The following is a 19,865-nucleotide window of genomic DNA, read 5'->3' as shown; positions in this document are numbered from 1 at the left end:
GGATCTGTAGAGGTCATCTAGTCCAACCCTGCAGTTCCAGCAGGGACGCCTAGAGCTCAGGGCACAGGGTGGTATCCAGGCGGGTTTGGAAGATCTCCAGAGAGGGAGACTCCACAGCCTCGCTGGGCAGCCTGTTCCGGGGCTCTGTCACCCTCACAGTAGAAAAGTTCTTCCTCATATAGAGGTGGAACTTCCTGTGTTTCCATTTACACCTGTTACATGTCTGCCTTAGTGGAATGTGCAGTAAAGGAAGGCATTGCTCAGTGTTAGTTAATAACGTGGTTCAGGAGTCTGATGTAAGCTCCTGTCCGTTGGGAGCAGGTAGATAGAATATTAAAGTCTAGTGAGTGGATATATGCCAAAAAAAAAAAAAAAATCTATTCTTAAAATATTTAAATTCTTGGAAACTCTTGTGTATATGTTTTTTTCCCCCTTCCCATCTTAATATTTGTGTAATGTAACTGCAGAACATGATTCTTGTCTGAAAACTGCATGGTTATATTTTTGGTTTGCAGAGCTTTCCAGGAGTTACCAGGAGCTGGAAGAAGAGCTGCAAGTGTTCTGCTCATTGGAGTAAAAAAATTCACTTATGTAGCATCTATGTAGCGCTTAATGCCCTTATTAGCTAAATGTACTTGCTATATATATATATATATATATATATATATATATATATATATATATATATATATGTAGTAAGTTTTTGCTATTTGTTTTGTCTTCCTGAAGAATAAATGCATACGTGTTTAATTAAAACAGTATGTCTTAACATAAGTCACACCAATGTATTTTTTCTTCAATTGGAGGGACAAATTGGGGCACGGAGCGCTGCGTGGTGGGATCTGCCGAACGTGGCTCTGCAGCAGCAAGGCCGGGGGGCTGAGCAGCGTGAGCAGCGTTTGCTGCTGACAGCAGAATGTCCTTGTTGCTATTGATCGGGTGGCTCAGTGGAGTGAGAAGACATTGATCCAGCTTTACCCTGGTAGTTATATGATAATCCTGCAGATGAATGAGTATCAAGTGAAGTATTGCTGGGAGGAGGTGGCATGAGGAGAATCTGATACTGGTTTTCTATGTAGCTAATAATTGGGCGATGATACTTTAAAAATAGGTGTCTTACTATTCAGATCTTTCTAGTAACATGAAACAGATCTTTTGGTAGAACACATGTAAATACTGGTGAAAGAACGTGGCTCCTCTCTCTCATTTCCCCTCACAGTGTGTGTGCTGCTGTAATCTAGTAAACCAATGCTGATACCTTCACTGGTGACAGAAGGTGATAGAAATGCTAGAAATCCTCTTGCAGGGTTTTAATGTCTGACTGGGTGTCGCGATCGCCCCTGAGGTGCTCTGAAACTGCGTAAACATGAATTTGATGAGAAGAGCTGCAAAACATGTATGTGTTCCTTCTCCTTGCTGAGCTCCCCGCCAAGTATCTATAATCATCTGGATACTGTTACTTTTTCCTTCATAAAACAAACTTCTATGACCTTTTTGCTGAAATAAAGAGTTAGGGGGACATGGGGGCTGGAGTGAGAATGATAGAGGGAATAATAATTTAAAATGGATTCTTCTAGCATATGACTTTCTAAATGTTTTGGGTTTTATCAGGCAAAAGCCAGTGACTGAAATGGCCTTGCTGAAGCTTGCTCGAGAAAGAATGGGTTTGAGACTTGTAGCTGTTTTGACTTTGGCGCTCTGATCTTCTCGGTGCTGGCCCCCTCTGGCACGGCCTCCCCGTTGTGGTCTCACGGGGGGTAGCGGAACCCCTTTCCCAGCCTGCGGCTGGCCAGCGAAGGGGAGGACTGAGCAGCGCCGAGTGTGGCTGAGCGTGGCCATGTCCCGACTTGTGATGAGGGAGCGCTGAGCACAGAGCCCTGAGCCGGGCCGTGTTGGGGGCTTTGGCACGATGCTCTGATCTGGACTCCACAGCCTCCCCCTGCACCCCTGTGCGTTGTTTTTTGGGGGGCGAGGGCAGTGTTTTTGTTTTATTTCTCTTGGCATCCAGAGCAGTATACGCAAGAGTTCAGTTTTTTTCATTTTAACTCATTTTTATGGATTTCCTTCTTGGATAGGAGGTAAAGTATTAAAAAGAAAATATTTAAACTCTCAGCATACACTAAAAACACTTCAGAATGTACATGTTATTTGGGAAAAACCTATTTTATAATCTGCGAATCTTGGAGAAGGTCCTTTGATACTCAGGGTAGATCTACACTAGAGCTGCTTGCTGTTTTAAAGCAGTCTGGATATTGAATATGCTTTTTGAAAACCTGTCTAAAGTGAGCTGAAGTCTATTGTATGGACTGGAGTGTGTTTTATTTACTTTTTTCTGGCATTAGTCACTTCACTTGCTGAAGTAGCATGAACTGCACTTGGAGGAGTGCTTCTGTCCACATGCTGTGTGTGCCAAGATGAGTTTTGGGCCTAGGAACAAAATGTTTATTTTGAGGACCCTTGGAACCTCCCTTCTCTTCCCATCCTGGTCAAAAGCAAAATTTGTGGTAGCTGTCCCTACCTGCCCCCAAACACCTAATCACCCTGTCAAATACATCCTGTTTTTCCTTATGGTTTGCAACAGCTACTTTTGCAGACAAACGCTGTCACAAATATGTAGGTCCCTCTTACAAACACGTGAAAGGGTTTAGTTTTCATGTGGTCACTTTAAAACGGAAATACAGCGAAGACCTGTCCTTAAATTCTTTCTGAGTTACAGGCAGGGTCAATTCAAGAGTTCAAAACTGTTGCAATTTTGCAATGAGTGTGTGTTTGTGGACTCTTGAAGGCTATTGACTTGGTGTCAAGCGAGAGCACTGAATGCAGACTGACAGTCACTGCTGAACTGCCCTGTACTCTTAGGCCTGTAAGCTCTTCACCTGGACAGTTACTGTACACGGAGGTGCTCTGCCCCTTATTTTCAGTATGCTGAGGGGTACATATGGGGTAGCAGAGGTATCGCTTCCCATCGATCCTTCCCAGCACAGGCACACAATGAACTTCATTTTCTCTAGTGAATAATTTAAAAACTCACTTAGGCTAGTATCAATACAGCCTGCTTAAATTGCAGTGATACAATTAAAGGCAATGTAAATCTGTGCAGTTGCAAGAGCCATCATTGATACGGGCTTGACAGGAGACTTTTTGTGAACCCTTTTTCTAACTGTAGAAGTTTCTGACTCGTTGCGAATGAGGGAGTTTTGTTGGGCTGCGTGGGCTCTGCGCGTGTCTGGGTGCATTGACGGGAAGGGGGAGAGGAGAGGGTTGTGTTTAGTAGTCAGTAGCAGTGAAGGCTCTGGATGTGCTACCCATGAATTTCCCCAGCAGGAGAAGGAGGAAATTGGTGCTAAGACCTATTATGTAGTAGAGAAATTGCTGGGGAATACCTATGTCACTTAGCAAATCCACATCAGGTTTTGTCAAACAGTGTCAGCAGCACCTTTTATCTTAGAGGTGTCTTACAAATGCAAATTTGTTTTCTAAGGCATAACCAATTTTAAAAGCATTTAAAAGGAAAAAGTATGCAAACTGATGCTATAAACCACTTAACATTTGACTGGGCTTTCAAGGAAAATGCTCCTCAGAATGTTACTTTGTTCCTTAGTGTGCACTTTGTGCTGTTTGCGAGACACTTTCAGTCTAAATTGACTGAAATCTGTACTGTCTGGCCTGGCAGTAATATTTTGAAATGCTTTATCTATAAATAAAATTATATTATGATGCAAAGATACTTGCACCCACTCACCTGGAAAATTCTGCAATTCCTTTCGTGTTAGAGCCCTCGGAAAACTGTGTGAACTTTAAATCTCCCAGTTAGCACCAAGCAATTGTGGAGTTCCCTACAAGAAACCAAAGAAACCAAGGATAAAAATGAGCAGAAATAAAAAAACCTTTTTAGTCCTAAATACTCTTCACCTATCCCACTACTTTAATGAGAGAACAAATTGGTCGCTGTATAAATCTGTAGGTCAATCTATGGCTATTTCATAGACTTGTTTCTCCTCTGCCATTCCTATGCCTGTGTTGTGACATTAGGTAGCTGCTACAAAGCCTTTGGAGTATAATTTCCGTGCTATTCTTAAAGCAATGGCATTGAAATTGTTTCCCTGTAAGGAACTGAGTACTCAGATTATGCAGAGCACTTGGTGCTCATAGAAGTCCTGAACCTAGAACAAGAATTCAAGCTAAGCCTTCTAGGATATCTGTTATATTTCCTAAACCAACTCTCTCCACCTTCCTGGCAACTACCTAATCAGGTAGCGTCTTGGCCATTTTGGGTTCGTGTGCATTGTTGGACCTAACAAAATGATCAAAAAATATGCTAATGGGAAAAAATGGTTTTAGCTTTCTTTGTGTGTTTTGAATAGATAATGTAAACTTCTCATATATTAACTTATTGGTAGGTTGGAAGCTAAATATTTAGACTATTTTGCAGAAATGGAGAATAATGATCTGTACCTGATGGGCAGCAATATATTCTAAAGGAAAAATGTAAAATAAATAAATAAAAAGGAGGACAGCAAGCACTGATATAAGGAAGAAAATCCTGATTTTAATAAGGGTGTCATCGAATAAGTTTTATGGTCCAGCTTCTGCTTTTTTCTGATTCTACTTCTGTCAAATATCAGGAAAACATAGTCAGTCTATTGGGAATAGAGAAATTGGGGTGAAAAGTTTGGTTTTGTTTGCTGGGTTCACTTGATTCATATGTTCTGACTTCAAAACTTAAAGCTCTGTTATTTTGGAGTACTAAATCAAACCTTTCTTTGTGCAATATTAATGCTTTCTCTCCTTCCTTTCCCCTTCCTCCTCTTCCTCTCAGCATGTTTTGTCACTGTCATTTCTCTTTGAGTGTAGATTTATTTCTCATACAATTTGTTGTTTTCTTTGGCAGGAGCTAAGGCAAGTCTGTGTGAAATTATGTAATGTCTGCAGTGCTGTGTTCATGATGAATTAGCCTATCAAAATGTTTTTTGGGGTGTGTGTGGAATAACTAGATCATACTTCTTATTTAGTAATGCTATAAGGGACTCTGGTCAGATCTAGTAACTTTAGAGTGCTTTCGTGTCAACTACTATATACATTACTTGAATATATTTGGAACACGAAGCATACTTGGTTTTGGTCCTGGTCAGTTAACAGAAAACCTGCCTTCAGATCCAAATAAGCCTTGAAGGAAGGAAGCTTTGGTTGCAAGTGTGTCTTTTCAGATGGCTAAATTCTTGTGGTTCTATGATTTTTATTTTTTATTTTTTATTTTTTTTTAGTTGCTTGCTTAAAGCTGAACTTCCCATAAGTGACGCTACCAAAAAATACTTTACAAGTAGTTTAAGGAAAGGGGGAATGAAAATGTTATTCCTGAACTGCCTTGTCATCAGTGCTGAAGTTCTTGGACTCCAGTGGAATAACTTTCTTGCCCACAATTGTGGGCCTGGAGAGGAGGTTGTGTGTAAATAAGACCGGACTTTTTAAATTTGCTGTGACTTCTCTAGTATAACTAACTTGGAAAAAAAAATGAGGCGTGAATGTGGCTCCCTTAGATGCTGACATCATTAGCAAGACTGCTTGTTGGTGTTGGAGGTCTTTAGGTTTTCTTCTGTGGGTTGGGTTATATAGAATTCTTTGTACCGTGTTACTGAACTGATCTCGACTTTAGACGTGTAGTTCCAAAAAACAAAATTTAAACACAAACCCCCACAAGGATCTTTAATGCTGATTTTTGTCATTTAATTGATTGAGTACAGCTCGTGTAAGTGTTTGCCCTTGTAGAACTTTAGGGGAGATGGTGTTCATCCCTGAATGATTGATTAAATAGACCATGAAGAATACCATAATCCATTTCTTTGGTGTGTTTTCAGTTTATTTAAAGCCTTCTTGTTTACATTATCTACTTCATAAGTCTACTGTAAATGTTGTAGGAAAGTAGTGAACAAGCCTTAAAAGGGCAGAAGATGTAAATAATACTTTGATGTAGGCACCTAAGAATTTGCGTGATAGCGAATAATCTCCCTGATCACGCCTCAAAATCCACAGTCTACTTTGTCCTGCGCAGCAGAAATATGTTTGCCTGTAAGGGAAATGCATGGAAACTGAGAACTGCAGGCTTCCTTGCAAGACGTCAAGGTCAACGTTTTGTTGTTTTATCACGCTAGTCCTAAAAGAGCTAAACGGAGTGTACTTGACGTGGGGAAAGAATGACCTTGTTTATTTGTTCTTTGGCCTTTTAAGTTAATCTAGTCCTTTTAAAGACTGCTCGGTGGGCGAGTTATGTCACGTGGCTTCCTTCATGCAGCTTCTCTTTTTCACAGGGATATCTCACTTTCTCCTGCATATGAAGGAAGAGGGAAGGGGAAATCGGTGCCCAGGAGATAACTTTACAGTATTTGGCAAATGAAAGTCAGTGGTTTAGGTTTATTATAAAGTTTACATCTTGATTTTTTTTTTTTTTGGGGGGGGGGAGCCTTTTCAAGATAAATAAGTCCTAATCAGTCCTTATCTATACACCTAAAAGGGCAAGGACTAACAGAACAATCTATTGCTTCAATTGTTTAGAAATACAAGAAAAACTCCGTGTGTCCTAGACTCTTTTGCGTGTTGATTTTTATGTCCCTGCCATGGATTTCCACACCTGGTCGAGTGAAAAGCTGCTGTTCTCTGAAGTCTTGCATCAAACACGCTAGCGTTCTTGCTTCAAACACACTGGTAAGCTAATGGATAGGTTTTGGGTGGCCTGGTGTCTTGAGTGACCCTCTGTCAAGCTCAGAGGCCTGCGAGTGACTTTAGAGTCTTGGCCCGTCAGGGCATGCAGCCGTCGCGGCCTCTCTCCTGTTGAGAATAATGTTCAGTTTCTGTTGGAACAGAAATTCAGCAATTCTGACTTTAGTGGCTATTTGTTCAGTTTTTCTCACTTTCACAAGGGAGACTGGGAATGTGTTTATGACAGATATGTAATTTTATTACTTGTATTGCTCCGTAGCTACCATGGCTAAGTAGTACTTCGATCTGCTAAAAACACTCAAAAAATGGGTGATTCTCACAGCAGAAAGGTCGGCAGCCAGGCTGGTTGGCGTTGCTTGCTGCTGTGTGTAGGGAAATAGGAGTTCAGCAATGTCACTTCTCTTCACTTGGCCTCAGAAAGAGGTGCCTATCTTAATAAAAGTGAAATTATTTGTATTAGACATGCTCTTTGAATTGAGTAGAAACAGAGTCAAATTACATGCATATGTTACAATGAAATACTTAATTTATAGCTCTCTCCAATGAAAGTCAGCATTGTGGAATCAGACATCAGTGGAAACAAACCTAAAGAAATAGTTCTCATCTAATGCTGTGTCACATTCAGAATGTGCTGCTTGAAATCCTTTCTCCTTGGTCCTTGTGCATTGCCCTCAAGTTTGTGAGGCAGGTGGGCAGGATATTTATTGCCTTTGTGTGTGGAAATTTGGCCACTTCCTCTTTTTTTTTTTTTTTTCCTCTGTAAAACTGCATTTCAGACATGAGCTTGATTGCACAAAGGCCCTACTTTATTTAGCACAATGCTATTCAAATCTGGATAGTGCTGATAATCAACTTGCCCGCAAAGAGTACACTAAATAAAACATGCTTATGAGCAATTTAATATGCAATTAAATGTTTTCCTTGAGCAATTAGTATCAAGACAACTTATAATTATCCTGTGCCACATTGCAAGTATTTTATACACATTTGTGTAGGATGACTTTGTTAGTAGTTATGAATAAAAAATATATGTATACAGACATCTGAGTAAACATGGTATTATGGTTTAAAAAAAAAATAAGTGTTTGCTTCTTGTATTGGAGTTACTCTTATTAATAGCAGTGTTTTCTCAAAGACTTGCAAAATTGATGTGCCCATTGGTCAGTGAGCTGTAGCAGTGCTCTCTTGCTTGTGATTACACCTGTAACCTGCCCCGTCCTTAGTACAGTGTAGCAACACCCAGAACTTGAAGTTCGGGGGGTTGCAGTTTCTTAAAACAAAAATCCTGCATGTGTATTTAATCAAAAGAAACAGGGGGACAGGTTCCACATTCAGAAGTTTGGAAATCTCTTAAGCACACGACGGAACACAACATGAGGAATCTCACTAAGGCATATTAAAATTCTTACTTTCAAAGAAGAATTTGAACTCCATAAAAGGCCAAGTGATAACCTGGAAGATGCCTTAGTGTATTGAGTAATGTTTGCTGTCAAAAGAGTAGCAAAATTTCAGGTATAATCTGCTTGGTTGACTCTGGAAAGGCAGTTTGGCTTTGGTCTGTCGGAGTCAATGGACTTACTTTAGAGAGGCAATGGCAGAAAGCAGAACTGCTGCATGAAACTGCTTGAGGCTCTTTTTGTGAGCCAAAGTGAGGAATTAAATGAAAAAATACTGAAAATCTTTCTTCTAGCAAGAAAGCAAAGTTCAAGATGCATAGATATGATATCAGCAACTGGCTCTAGAAAGCGGGTGACTGAAGAGAGAAATGCAGAAGCTTGGAATCAGGAAAGGAGGAAAAAAAAAAAAAAAAACATGTTTTTGAGTCATTCTAATTTTAGCCGATAACGAAGTTTTCCCTAGGATGTTGGAAGACATCAATCCTTGCAGGAAAAAGGAGCCATCCATATTGTAGTAGAGAGTCTGATTTTTTGCATCTGTTTTGAACGATTTCCCTAAGGGCATCTTGCAGAAAATAAAAAAGGGGACCAACCCTGTCAGTAGCCAAATATGTGCAACTGGGCAGTGTTTTCCACATGCAGTACAGAAGATGCAGGATCTTTCCCATCTTCTCTACCTGATAGAGACAGCTTACAAATATGTATTCCTGAAGAAAATGTGTTGCCAGAAGTAGTGGTAACCTAACTGAGAAGTACTAAGCTAACAGTAGCTTGAAATCCTTTTTGTCTGGGTTTATCTGAGCTTTTCTTTAAGAACACCGAAGAGAGAATTTTGACAAGTCTGGAGGCATACCTACAAAGGATTATATATTAATAAAATCGTTCTTCACCTGAAATACTGGATTGTCGTTACAAGCGAAAGGGATTTGATCCTACCTAAAGCCATTTTACTTGTGTAGAGGTGTCTAGCTGGGGAAGCTGGAAAGCAGCAAAAGATGCAGTTACGGCATATGGTTACGTGAAGTGGATATTGCATGAAATACTGTGTTCAGGACTTTAAGACCACACGTGGACTTCTCCATCCATACGAGCCACAAAGGCAGTTAGTGCAACTGATGGTTTTCATTGAAGCTGAAGGTTAAAGGCTAGAAGTGACAGAAGCTTTGGGGAGCAGAGGAAATAGCTGCTGTTTAGCACTTGGCATGTAGCCTTCAAGAATGAACCAATTTGAAGACAAAAAGATCTTCTGAACTCAAGAAGCTTTTTTTCTCTCAAAGGCTTTGCTGGTTCTGGCTTGAAGCAGTAGCAAAGGTGCAGTAACTGTAGAAAGAGTGTGGAAGGACAAGACTTGCTTGGTATCCTTTTAACTTGCTTGGTAGTTTTGAAAGTGCATTAATTCTTGTGTCCTCTCCCTATAGTGGCAAACTAAAGGAAAGGAAGAGTCTGTTTCAAAAGTACTCAACCTTTTTATTTTTACAGGAAAAAGGAAAAAAGGAAGCTTGTGAATAAATAACAGTAAAGCTGTAAAGCTTATTGAAATAACCTTGGAGCAGTGACTTTATGCACTGGAAGGCGTGTTCCTGTGAAGTAAAGGAAATCCAATTATCCCCTCAAGTTTTAAAAGGGAATTTTCTTTCCAAGTCAGTAATTCTGTGTTCAGATTAACAGAAAAATAAGTTATTGGTACTTCAAGCGTCCTACTGGTAACTGAGTTCAGTATCTGTTGAAATGACAGCAGGGTATTAACTTATCAAAAATGTTGGTTTTTAGGCTGCCCACAAATCCAGTGGCTTGTGTGTCGAACTGAGATTACATTTTTGAGAACTCTTCCTCTACAAACATAGAAGCTTTAAATTGATTTTGTTTAAAGTGAAAGCTCATCCTCCAGGGAGCTGGGAGATTATCTGCGCCTCTGGGCTGCTGCTTTGCCCCTTCTCTAGGTGCATCCCGTGAATTGGGTGGTGCTTTTACAATAGAAAGTGGCTTTTTTTTTGTTTTCAGTGGATATAAGCTGCAAACAACATGAATGGAGCTTGGTGGTTTATATGAAGTTCATGAAGAGGACCAGGACTGCTTTGGCCTTTCTTGAAAAAAGAAATAGAGCCCTTTAAGCAAATTAATAGATAAAAATCCTTAATAGAAAATGACAAGGTAAGTGTGTGCGCATGTGTGTGTTGCGGATGTGCTTTTCTGCATGTTGAATAATACAGAACGTGCAGAACACTAATCCTGGTTGGTTTCTCTCAAGTAGTAACTTTCATGAGCTTCTCTGTTTCAGATTGTGTTTTGTATTTTGGAGGAGGTAAAGAATGATGTTTTCAGTAACCAAAAAATTCAAGTCACACTTAGGAAACTGGCTACCAGCATAATAAATACCTAAGGAGACATTTCTGAAGATGCAAGCTCTAAAGCTTGCCTTTCAGTTTTGGATATATGTGGGTCTTTTGTGGGGAAGGTGTGTCGGGGGGGCTGGGAGGAAATGTGTTTTGTTTTCACATTCTTGCCTTGGCTCTGTGTGTGTGTGTGCCTGTTTTAAGGGTAGTACTTGGGATTATTAGTTGGAGAATAACAACAAAGCCAGGAATACCTTGTGTCGCCTGCATGTTGGATTTGAGCTTCACAAAGAAACTCATATTCTTGAGCAGCTTTGAGATCTATTCTAGGAACCAGAGTTCCTATAGGCTGGGCAGGGGACAGATACCTGGGAAGGTGGGAGAGTCCTCCTGCCCTTATCCGTGGAGGTTTTGTGTGCCGCTTGGGATGTCGCGTTGCCGGTGGTTGAGACGACTCTTCGAGTGTATTTTGCAAAAGAGGGATGGACATTATGTGGTGCACTAAAAATCTTGGAAGCTTGTTGGAGTGAAGATTAAGGCCAGAACAGCGGATTCCCAGTGAAGGCCATGGCAGTTTCTATTTTCAGTTTAGTTTTGCCTCTGTCGGTCCTCTTAACCTTGAAATAGTTTCTATACTGCTCCTGTTCGTAGGATAATAGATATCTAATGTTTGTGTATCATTGCTTAAGGATATTTTCCAGCAACAGGGTGTTTCTGAAAAGGCATTTTGATACTTGAGTTGCAAATGTGAAAACAGTTGGAGTTTTCTGTTAACTTTTCAAAATAAGTCTGTTTGGCTGGTGTGTGCATGACCCTTCTCAGTTCCTTGAATTCATTTATCTAACGAGACTACGTAATTGTGTATATGCAGCTAAGGCCTAACAGTTTTCCAACAACGTGTGTGAATCTCCAGAGAGCTCTAGCAATGCAGATAATCTCCTTGATTTTAGAGCGAAAGAGAGCCGAGGATAACTGCACATCATCCCCAATAGGACTTTGCAGATTTAGCTCAGGATGTTTTTGCTTGCTTGCTTTTAGGGGAAGAGCGAGATCTTGGAACATGCTGGTACTTGATGCTTGATACTTTCATAAGAAATAGAAATGGAGTCAGAAGAGCATACGAAGTCCATGAGTGCAAAGAGACTACATTGAAAAAAGAAATTAGTCTTTTGGACCAGAATTTTGAGACTAATTTCTGCTTTTTTTGGCCAATATAATTTTTCTGAAATGGATGCAGTGGCAGAGCCCGTCAGCTTCTAAGAATAGGTAGCTGTCACTCTCAAAAATGATGTTTGCTGGTTGCATAAATGGCAGACTCTAGCAGTACAACTAAAGCATTGCTTAAATACGGAAGTTGCACTGGTTTAGTGAAATGCTGACTTTGTGTTATCACCTCTGAATTACTATGAGTTATGTGAGGACCAGTCAGGGTTTGCTATATAGTTGAAGATTTTTAGCTAGAAAGCAGCAGAGGTTGTGGATCCCTTAATGTTTTAGAGCTTATAAAGAAATAATGCCAGATAATTACAATTCTTTCCTTCCTCTTAATGATTTAAAAACACTGAACTTGCCAAAATCTATATTTTTTAGCTCTTTGCCTATAGCACGTTGTTGCCAGTTTTTCTCTGAAGTGACTAAGCTATACTCAAATAGATGTGCAGACATTCGTGTGACTGTTAATGCAAACTGTCTTCTAGGGTACAAGATTCTTGAACAAGTATTTGGTAAAACAGGTTCAAAAAATGCAAATTTTACGAAATGCCATGATGGGGAGAGAGAGAACGTGGATTTCCTAAAGCTGCTGGCATTCAGTACTGTGCTTGACATGAGTCCTTGCCTGCCTACGGCATTGGGCTAGCATCCTTCTGGGTCTGTTTTTAGCTTCATCTTGAAAACCTTGCAATATTTCTTGTTTTGTCCATTATTGTTTCTAGGCACAACAGTAAAACAGATGTGGAAACACTGGCTAATTTAATGTAAACACTGTTTGATTCCATGTTCTTCCTGCTCAGTTCATATCAGTACATGGAATTCCAGTGGTGGGTTTTTTAATGCGAGTTTGTGTGTGTTTCATTCCTTGTGGCAAGCAATTGCTTTTGCTTCTTTTCCTACCTGTATTAAATTGCTGGAAGAGGATAAACTATCCTTCACCTTGAGGGCCTTCTCCTTGCTTTCTCTCACATCCCCCAAACTTGTTGTGCTTTTCATTCAGCCCTGCCCTTTGGGTTGGGGGCGCATCTGGGAAATCCTCCTCCTCTGTTACTCAGCCCGGGGCTGTGCAGGTGCTTCCAGGTGCAGTCGCATCATTGCTCTGGCGCTGAAAGGCAGGAGTGCCCGGATGGGACCAGCTGCTGGGCTTTAGCCCCTGTACCCAAGATGCTCCCTGGCAGACACTGAAATACGGTGTTACATTTAGTGTCTGGCAGACTCTAAAGTTACATTTAGTTACATACACTGTATATACATATATACATACATATACATATACATGTATATACATACAGTGTATGTCCATTTAGTTACATACAGTGTATGTAGTTACATAAAGTTATGTACCGTGTTACGTTTTACTGTCTGGCAGACACTAAAACACAGTGTTTGCTTAGGCAGTGTGTTCATGTGCGTGCATCTCTCCGGAGTCGATGTGCGTGGGACTCCAGATTTTCGTTTGCAGAGCTGAGCTGTGCCGCTTGTTTTCTCCTTCATCCCCTTAGTGCCCCTCTCAGGAAGGTGATGCACTGATGAGGTCAAAGCCGAGGTTTATATGATGCCTGGAGCAGAGATGCTGCCTGTGGCCTGAGGAATATTTTGTGGTACCTTTTAGTAAGTCACCCTTTGGAGAGGGAGGAAAAAACGCTGCCGGCGTGCATGGCTTTTCTGTTCCTCACACGCCTTTATGACAGCACTGTGGTGAGTTGCAATGGGTGATTGTTTATAGAGGTAATTTTGCCTCAGTGTTTTGTCCCTTGGAGGGAAGGGGGATCCATTGGAGACTTTAAAATCCTCTTAGAGCTCGGTTTGACATTTGTACTGTAGCTGCAGCAAGACTAAATAAGTATCTCCTATCAAAGTCTGTAATTGTTGATTTGACAGTGTAAAGTAATGCTGTTTAACATTCTATTTCAGAAATATATACAAAACACTGCATTTTTCAATCTAAGCCTGTCTTTAGTACCTGCTGTAGGGGCCTGAGAAGGTGCTCTTGGGCCGGCAGTCTGTGTGTGCATCGGGAGGGCTCCCACCCCCGCGGTGACTCAGAGTTACTGGTGACAGTAGCGTGACCGTTCGAGATGGTGCTAGGCTCTTCTGTCACTTCAAGGGTCCATCGAATGTGGTGCTTCAATCCATGATATTTAAATGAGTATTGTTCAATTTCTAATGGGAAAGTAGTATTAAAAAAGGGGTTTATAGATGCTGATCTGATAGTCTGGTTTTATTTATTTGTTTTGTTTCCCAGGTGTTCTAGGATTTAGTAGTTTGATTGCATTTTGTGAATATCCAGTTTATGAATGTAAGTGTGTGCTAAGACCTCTGCTAATTTTCCCCTCCTGCAATGGAAAACATTGGCTGTCACTTGAATAGGACAACCTCTTGAATTTAGACATACCATTTCTCTTGACTAGAAATGGGAGATGGTAACTCAGCTATCTCAGAAAAAGAAAATGTAATACTTGATGGAGGTAGTAGTTTAGCTTGCTTCCTACATGAAATGGACGAAGAATTCCTTTCAGCTTGTTAGCTATGTTGAGGAAACAACGCGCTTCCAGCCCTGCATACAGTGGCAGAACATGAAATATATCTTAAGGTTTGTAAGAACATAACTAATGTGATTCTGAAATACTAGATAGAAATTTCATTTTCCTCTCTTTCTCCTCTAAACCAAGATTGAGTAGCAAGATAAATATTTTTGGTCTATTTATAATAAAATGTTGCAGGATCAAATAACTGGCCATACTGGTTTCTTTCTGTAGGAAAGAGAATGGAATGAGTCTTTACCTCAACTAAGCATTGTTTTCCAGAGAAGAATAATGGTGCTTGATAACTGCAGTTTGGAAGTTATAACAGTGGTTAAGACGAAAAAAGAGATATAGACAGGAGGTGTATTTTTTGGGGTCATCTTTGGATCTCTTTGACCCAGTCAAAATATCTGTTCTTGCAGTTTATCATAGTAAGCAGTTGTAGGTCGAAAATAATTCTGCAATTGGTATAAATGTAGCCTCGCTTTAGCTGCAGTTCCCCTAAGTTTTATTTACTGCCCAGAAAGGCACGTGCACGTTGTTGATTTTCAATCATCATCAGGTCAGATCAGACCACAAAATATTCAGATGGTTATTAATATAAATGGCTCCAAAATGCGTATTGGAGCTCTAAGATTTCTGAAAACCGATGCATGAAGGTGATGAGATTTGTAACCTCTCTGTTATTAGGTTTGGTATTGGGGACATCAGTCTTCCTAGCTCTGAACTGGGGGCAACCTTTGTCCTTTATGTTACCTTTAGCTAAAAACAAAGGGGAGGGAGCTTGCGGGAAGCACATGAATTTTGGCTAATGGCCATGTCTTTCCTAGGGCAAGAAGAAATTCTGCAAGATAAATGAAATTGTGGGCCCGGATTTGTTTCATTACATGAACAATATGTCATATTTTGTAAATAATTTATCAGGGTAAGCATTTCTGAAATGCCTAAAGCCACGTTGTATCCCAGGGAAAGCGAGATGGTCGGGTTGCTCGGGTGAGTTCTTCGCTGGTGTCCGCGGGAAGAAAGGCAATATTGGCAAAATGGTCTGGGATGAAGGAGCTCTCACAAGGTGCTGGGAGGGAGCAGGTGTAGATGGATAGCTCTGCTCTGGCATTTGTGTCACTGCGTGTCTGAGAAGGAGTAAACAAACCAAAGGCTGATGTGTTTTTTTATATTAGTTTCTATCCAAAATAAAAGTCTTAAAATTTCCTCTGTATATACCAGGTTGCTGAAGTATAATGATGGGACTACTGAATTGTTATGGCTTGCTGGCAAGAACATTAATGGTTTTATCATCTGCATTTGCATCATTTTTAACTAGCAAGTGGAAGTTTCTGCAAGTAGCATGTACATCCTTTTTCCATTGATAAAATTAATGATCTCATTCAATGTCATCCTGCCATAACTGACAAAGAGTATGAGTAACTTAGTGTTTTTGAAGCATAACAGAATTGTAAATCTTCCAAGTTTATTATTTTTCACAATATTTTTGTCAAAGTAGCAATTCGATATTTCCGCTATCCATAAGGTTTGTATTAGTAAGAATAAGGATTGCAGAAGTTTATTTCTGTTTGGCACAAGAACGTGCTATTTTAGTTGCCTTCTGTAGTTTATGGAAGAAAATGGATAACTTGATGCTGGCTGAAAGGGTCAAGTTACATACATATACATTTTCAGTGTATGCGCTTTGGGATACATATGTATGGTAATATTCTAATAATTTCCTTCGGAAAAAGGGTAGACCTCCTGAGCACTAAGCTTTCAGGAAATTACCCTCCTCCTAACGCTAAACTGCAGGCTATGTCCATATAGAGGTGTCTTGTAGCTTAGTGTGGGAGAGGAGTTTGGGTAGGATAATTTGATCCTGACAGTTTTGGTGTTCTTGGGATCCTGGGCCAGGATGTGAGGCTTGCTGGTCTAGGTTAGTTTTGGTGTCTGCTGTGGTGTGCTGAGATATAAGGGCCTGGAACTGCTGCACTCTACATGGAGCACCGAGTTGTAGCATGATTAGAGATATGCTGTCGCCTTAGAGAAGTGTAAGGACGTAGAGTAAAAAATTAAGGAATGCAAGTGAAAACAAGCTATAATTCATTTCATATTAGTAAAATTAAAAAAAAAAAAACCTGGACGAAGAAACTTTTGATTTTTGGTTCATTGCGATGGTAACTCTCTTGGAAACCAATCTAGAGACAGATGCCTCCTTGTTCTGCCCTTGCTGTGGGAAGAAGCAGTTGTGCTGCTGAAGTTGGTGTGTTTGCCATAGCCTGAGCGCCTGCTGCAGCTGACGGCGCCTTTTGGGCTGGAGGATGTAACTGATCCATTGAATCCACTGGTTTTACCCTGCCCATTAGTTGCAGAAGGAGGCGCAAGGAAATTCCTTGCTGGATGGATGTGTAGTGGAATGCCTCAAACTTGCAGTTTTGTTTAAAAGATTCTGCTCGTCTCGTAGAATGGAAGATGATTCCAACTGTATTAAAGGCCGGTTTGCATATTTGTACACTCTTAGAGCTAAAAATAATCCATTTTCTATGTTTTATGGAATTGAATTTTTGTGTTTAATAATAATTTCTGAAGTTCTACTTTCTAATTTTGCCTGTTTAACTTCGTTAGTTTTATTTCTTTTTCTTTTTTTCCCATGTGAGTTAGCACACAGGGTTGCTAATTGTGGGTTAATATCTTAAGATGATAAACTCTGCCATACTGAAAGGATGCCAAATGGACCTCTATCTTATTAGATAATATATAGCACAATAAAAGGTCTGTTAAATTTGATATTCTGAGCTTAGGCATTTGAGAAATCAAAAAGGCCACTGAGAATGATTTGCCCATCTCTGTAGCGTTTGGCCATTTTTGCTTGTTTGCTTGTGTTTGTTTTGTGTTTTTTTGCCTTTTTTTTTTTTTTTAAAAAAAAAGCTAACTAATACTTGTTTATTTTTAAATCTAGCCACGAGCTGATCCCATTCCAATATGTAGCTTTTGTTTGGGGACGAAAGAATCAAATCGTGAAAAAAAGCCAGAAGAACTGTTGTCCTGTGCTGACTGTGGCAGCAGTGGTAAGTTGGTTGAATTTATAAATGTTATAAAATGTTTTGAGTAGCTATGTTTTTAAGAGATTGTAAATAGCTTTTTAAACTGGTACATCATCCTATTCAGAACCCAGACAAGGTGGAAGAAGTCTCGGATTTTTATCAAAAGATGATAGTCTAGATAACTGCAAATGAGATGTTTGCGTTGATCCTTAGATGTGAAATGTAGGTGTGCTGGGTAAGTTAATGAGGGGAGTAGATTTCTAAAATGTAGGAATTTTGATGGTTTGAGATCTACCTTTGCTCTAAAAACTCATAATTTGTAACCAAATGGTGGTCAGGAATTTTGCTTTTACTGATTTTCTGCTTTTAAGAACCCAAGAAAGCAGTAAGGGGAATATAGTTGTGCAACAGTCTTTGCAATGTTTGCTGCGTTTTTAACTTCTATAAAATTGCTTTATTGGTGGAATGGCTATTTGAATGGTATTTCAGGTAATGTATTAAAGGTGCTAGTGAAGCATTAGTTTGGTTTTGACATGGTGTATGTGTGTTTAGAGAAGCAAAGACAGAGCTCAGAGAGGAGCAGTGAATGCATGAATTTTGTCAGTTAATGAACCAGATGTTTACCTTCCTATGAAGTTATATAAACAAAGTAAAACTTAAAGCCAAACAAATGAACTATGAAAAAACAAAACCCAACTCTTTTTCTTGCCATTCATTAGCTACTGGGAGAAACTGAGTTCCTCCTTCTAGTTTCCATTGCCATGGCCAATATGTTTTTTAGTGTGATATCATGAGTTTTTAGATCCAAGATCTCTTGTCATGAGGTATAGGTAGGTTTTTAATATTAAATCCTTAGTATTCCCCCCTTCAAAGAATTCCTCTCTTGGATGTAGCAGGGTTCTCCTTTGTTGCCTACTCCTTAAAATGTCTTTGTGTGGAAGGTGATAGAGCTACCATAGCAGGGAGTTGGGGACAGAGCTGGAATAGGGGCAATAGTGGGGAGCATGGTTTCTTGTCCCCTGCCAAATCTATGGGCCAGTGATGGTGGCCAAGCAGGGGCTGCTCGTCAGGCCCAAGGTGACAACCATCACAGGTCCCTGGCCCCTCGTGAGCAGTGGCTCTTGCTGACTTCTTGCAGCTGTGCTGAATGCAGGTGCTTCTTGTGAAAAGAGATCATGCAGATTAATATTTAAAACCCAATACTGTAGCACGATGCATCATTCTGAGTACTGCTTATGCACGATGATATCCAGCATGTTCTTGACCTAGATTACTTCCCATCCTCAGAGAGCTTTTGCTAAAAACACATGCTAATCTTTTTAGCCAGTCTATGCTATACTTTTTTTTTCTAGTGTAATTGTGGAGATTGAGATATGAAAATCTCTGATCAGTTTAGCTATTCTGGAAAGAAATCCTTGTATAAATGCTTTATACTGGAGGAGGAGTCATTAGGCTAGTGCTGTGTGCTGCTCAGGTGGGCTGCTTTTAATGTGCCAGCAAAATAACTCCTGCCCCTGTAGGTTACCGCAGCATAAGGGAGGAGTGCTCGCTAAGCTTCTTGAAATGCAGACGGTCCCTTCCCAGCTAAAAGATAAACCAGTGCTTGGTTACAGTCCTCTGGTGGTTCTGCAGACACAGTTTTTATTATTCAGGTGATCTTATGTATCAGCTGTTTTGTTATGTAATAATTCTCCAGTAGTTCTAAGGCACATTAAAACTGGAAGCCTTGACTTTCATGGATCAGCTTCCATTTGAATTAACACTGATACATTCTTTCTGCCTCATTAAGACTAAATTATCTTTAATTAGTTCCTGAGATATATTAGATATACAGAATGAAATGTTGAGACTGCCAGTCAGCTTGCTGGATGGCTAAACTTCAGCTACTGATGCCGAACTAAAATAAAAACCAATCTCAGTGCAACATATAGCAAAATTCCACTCAAGTGGAGGCTTATTGTAATTGGATTTGCAGCTTTGCACATTGCAGTGTGTCTCAAACCTAGTTTTGCTCAATAACAAACAGAAATGGAATGTTGCACGAAAGAAGTAAATTGTAGTTTGCTTGATCAGAGATTAAATTGCAGTGCCCACTACTGGCATGTCTGCTTCCCCTTACGTATTTCTTTCCATTGTTTATGGTTATGCTTCTCTGAGCTAATAAACAGGGGAAGCTTTTTAGATATCTGGGAGAGGCAGGAGTGTCTGTATGGGGGATTTGTTTGTTTAGCATTTGGAAATATTATATATTTGGGCAGTGGAAATGAGATGCATTGCTGTGTCCTTCTGAACAGGGCATGTTCTGAAGGAGTAAAAGATGTTGAGAGAAAAAGTAGTAGTCCTCCTCTCCTTTTTAAGTCTGGTTTTCCCCATTTTTTGAGTTGGAAAAATCTTCAGACTGGAACCAAACTTTACTTCCGTTTTCCCCAACCAAGTTATAAATAACTGGAGATATTAGCATATCTAATGTAGCACAGCAGTAATTATCACTATTAATTATCACTAACATATTAGTCTTTAAAACATTACCTGTTTTGTCACGAGTCCTTTGAAGAATAAACATAAGGGTCAATTCAGCAATGAGAGGAAAAATGTGGACAGGTTGCAGGACTTTTCTAGGTCACAAAGGAGTGAATTTCTGTTTTAACTTTCAGA

At 40.0% G+C, this 19,865-nt stretch overlaps 1 protein-coding gene across 4 annotated transcripts in view; it reads left to right on the top strand.

Moving 5' to 3' along the window:
- Positions 1-19,865, top strand: part of KAT6B (lysine acetyltransferase 6B) — an 86,515-nt gene that overhangs the window by 24,517 nt on the left and 42,133 nt on the right. For all 4 annotated transcript variants that reach the window (XM_088526394.1, XM_010212659.2, XM_010212658.2 and 1 more), the window contains one exon: positions 17,126-17,234. In XM_088526394.1, the coding sequence (XP_088382520.1) occupies positions 17,126-17,234 (109 nt within the window). The remainder of the gene's footprint in view (positions 1-17,125; positions 17,235-19,865) is intronic.

The sequence above is a fragment of the Tinamus guttatus genome, unplaced genomic scaffold (genome assembly GCF_059628265.1).
Source record: "Tinamus guttatus ecotype Peru unplaced genomic scaffold, ASM5962826v1 Tinamus_guttatus_pri_ptg000246l, whole genome shotgun sequence".
Lineage (NCBI taxonomy): Eukaryota > Metazoa > Chordata > Aves > Tinamiformes > Tinamidae > Tinamus > Tinamus guttatus.
Note: the sequence above shows the minus strand (reverse complement) of the source record. Positions and strands in the feature narration are given on the sequence as shown.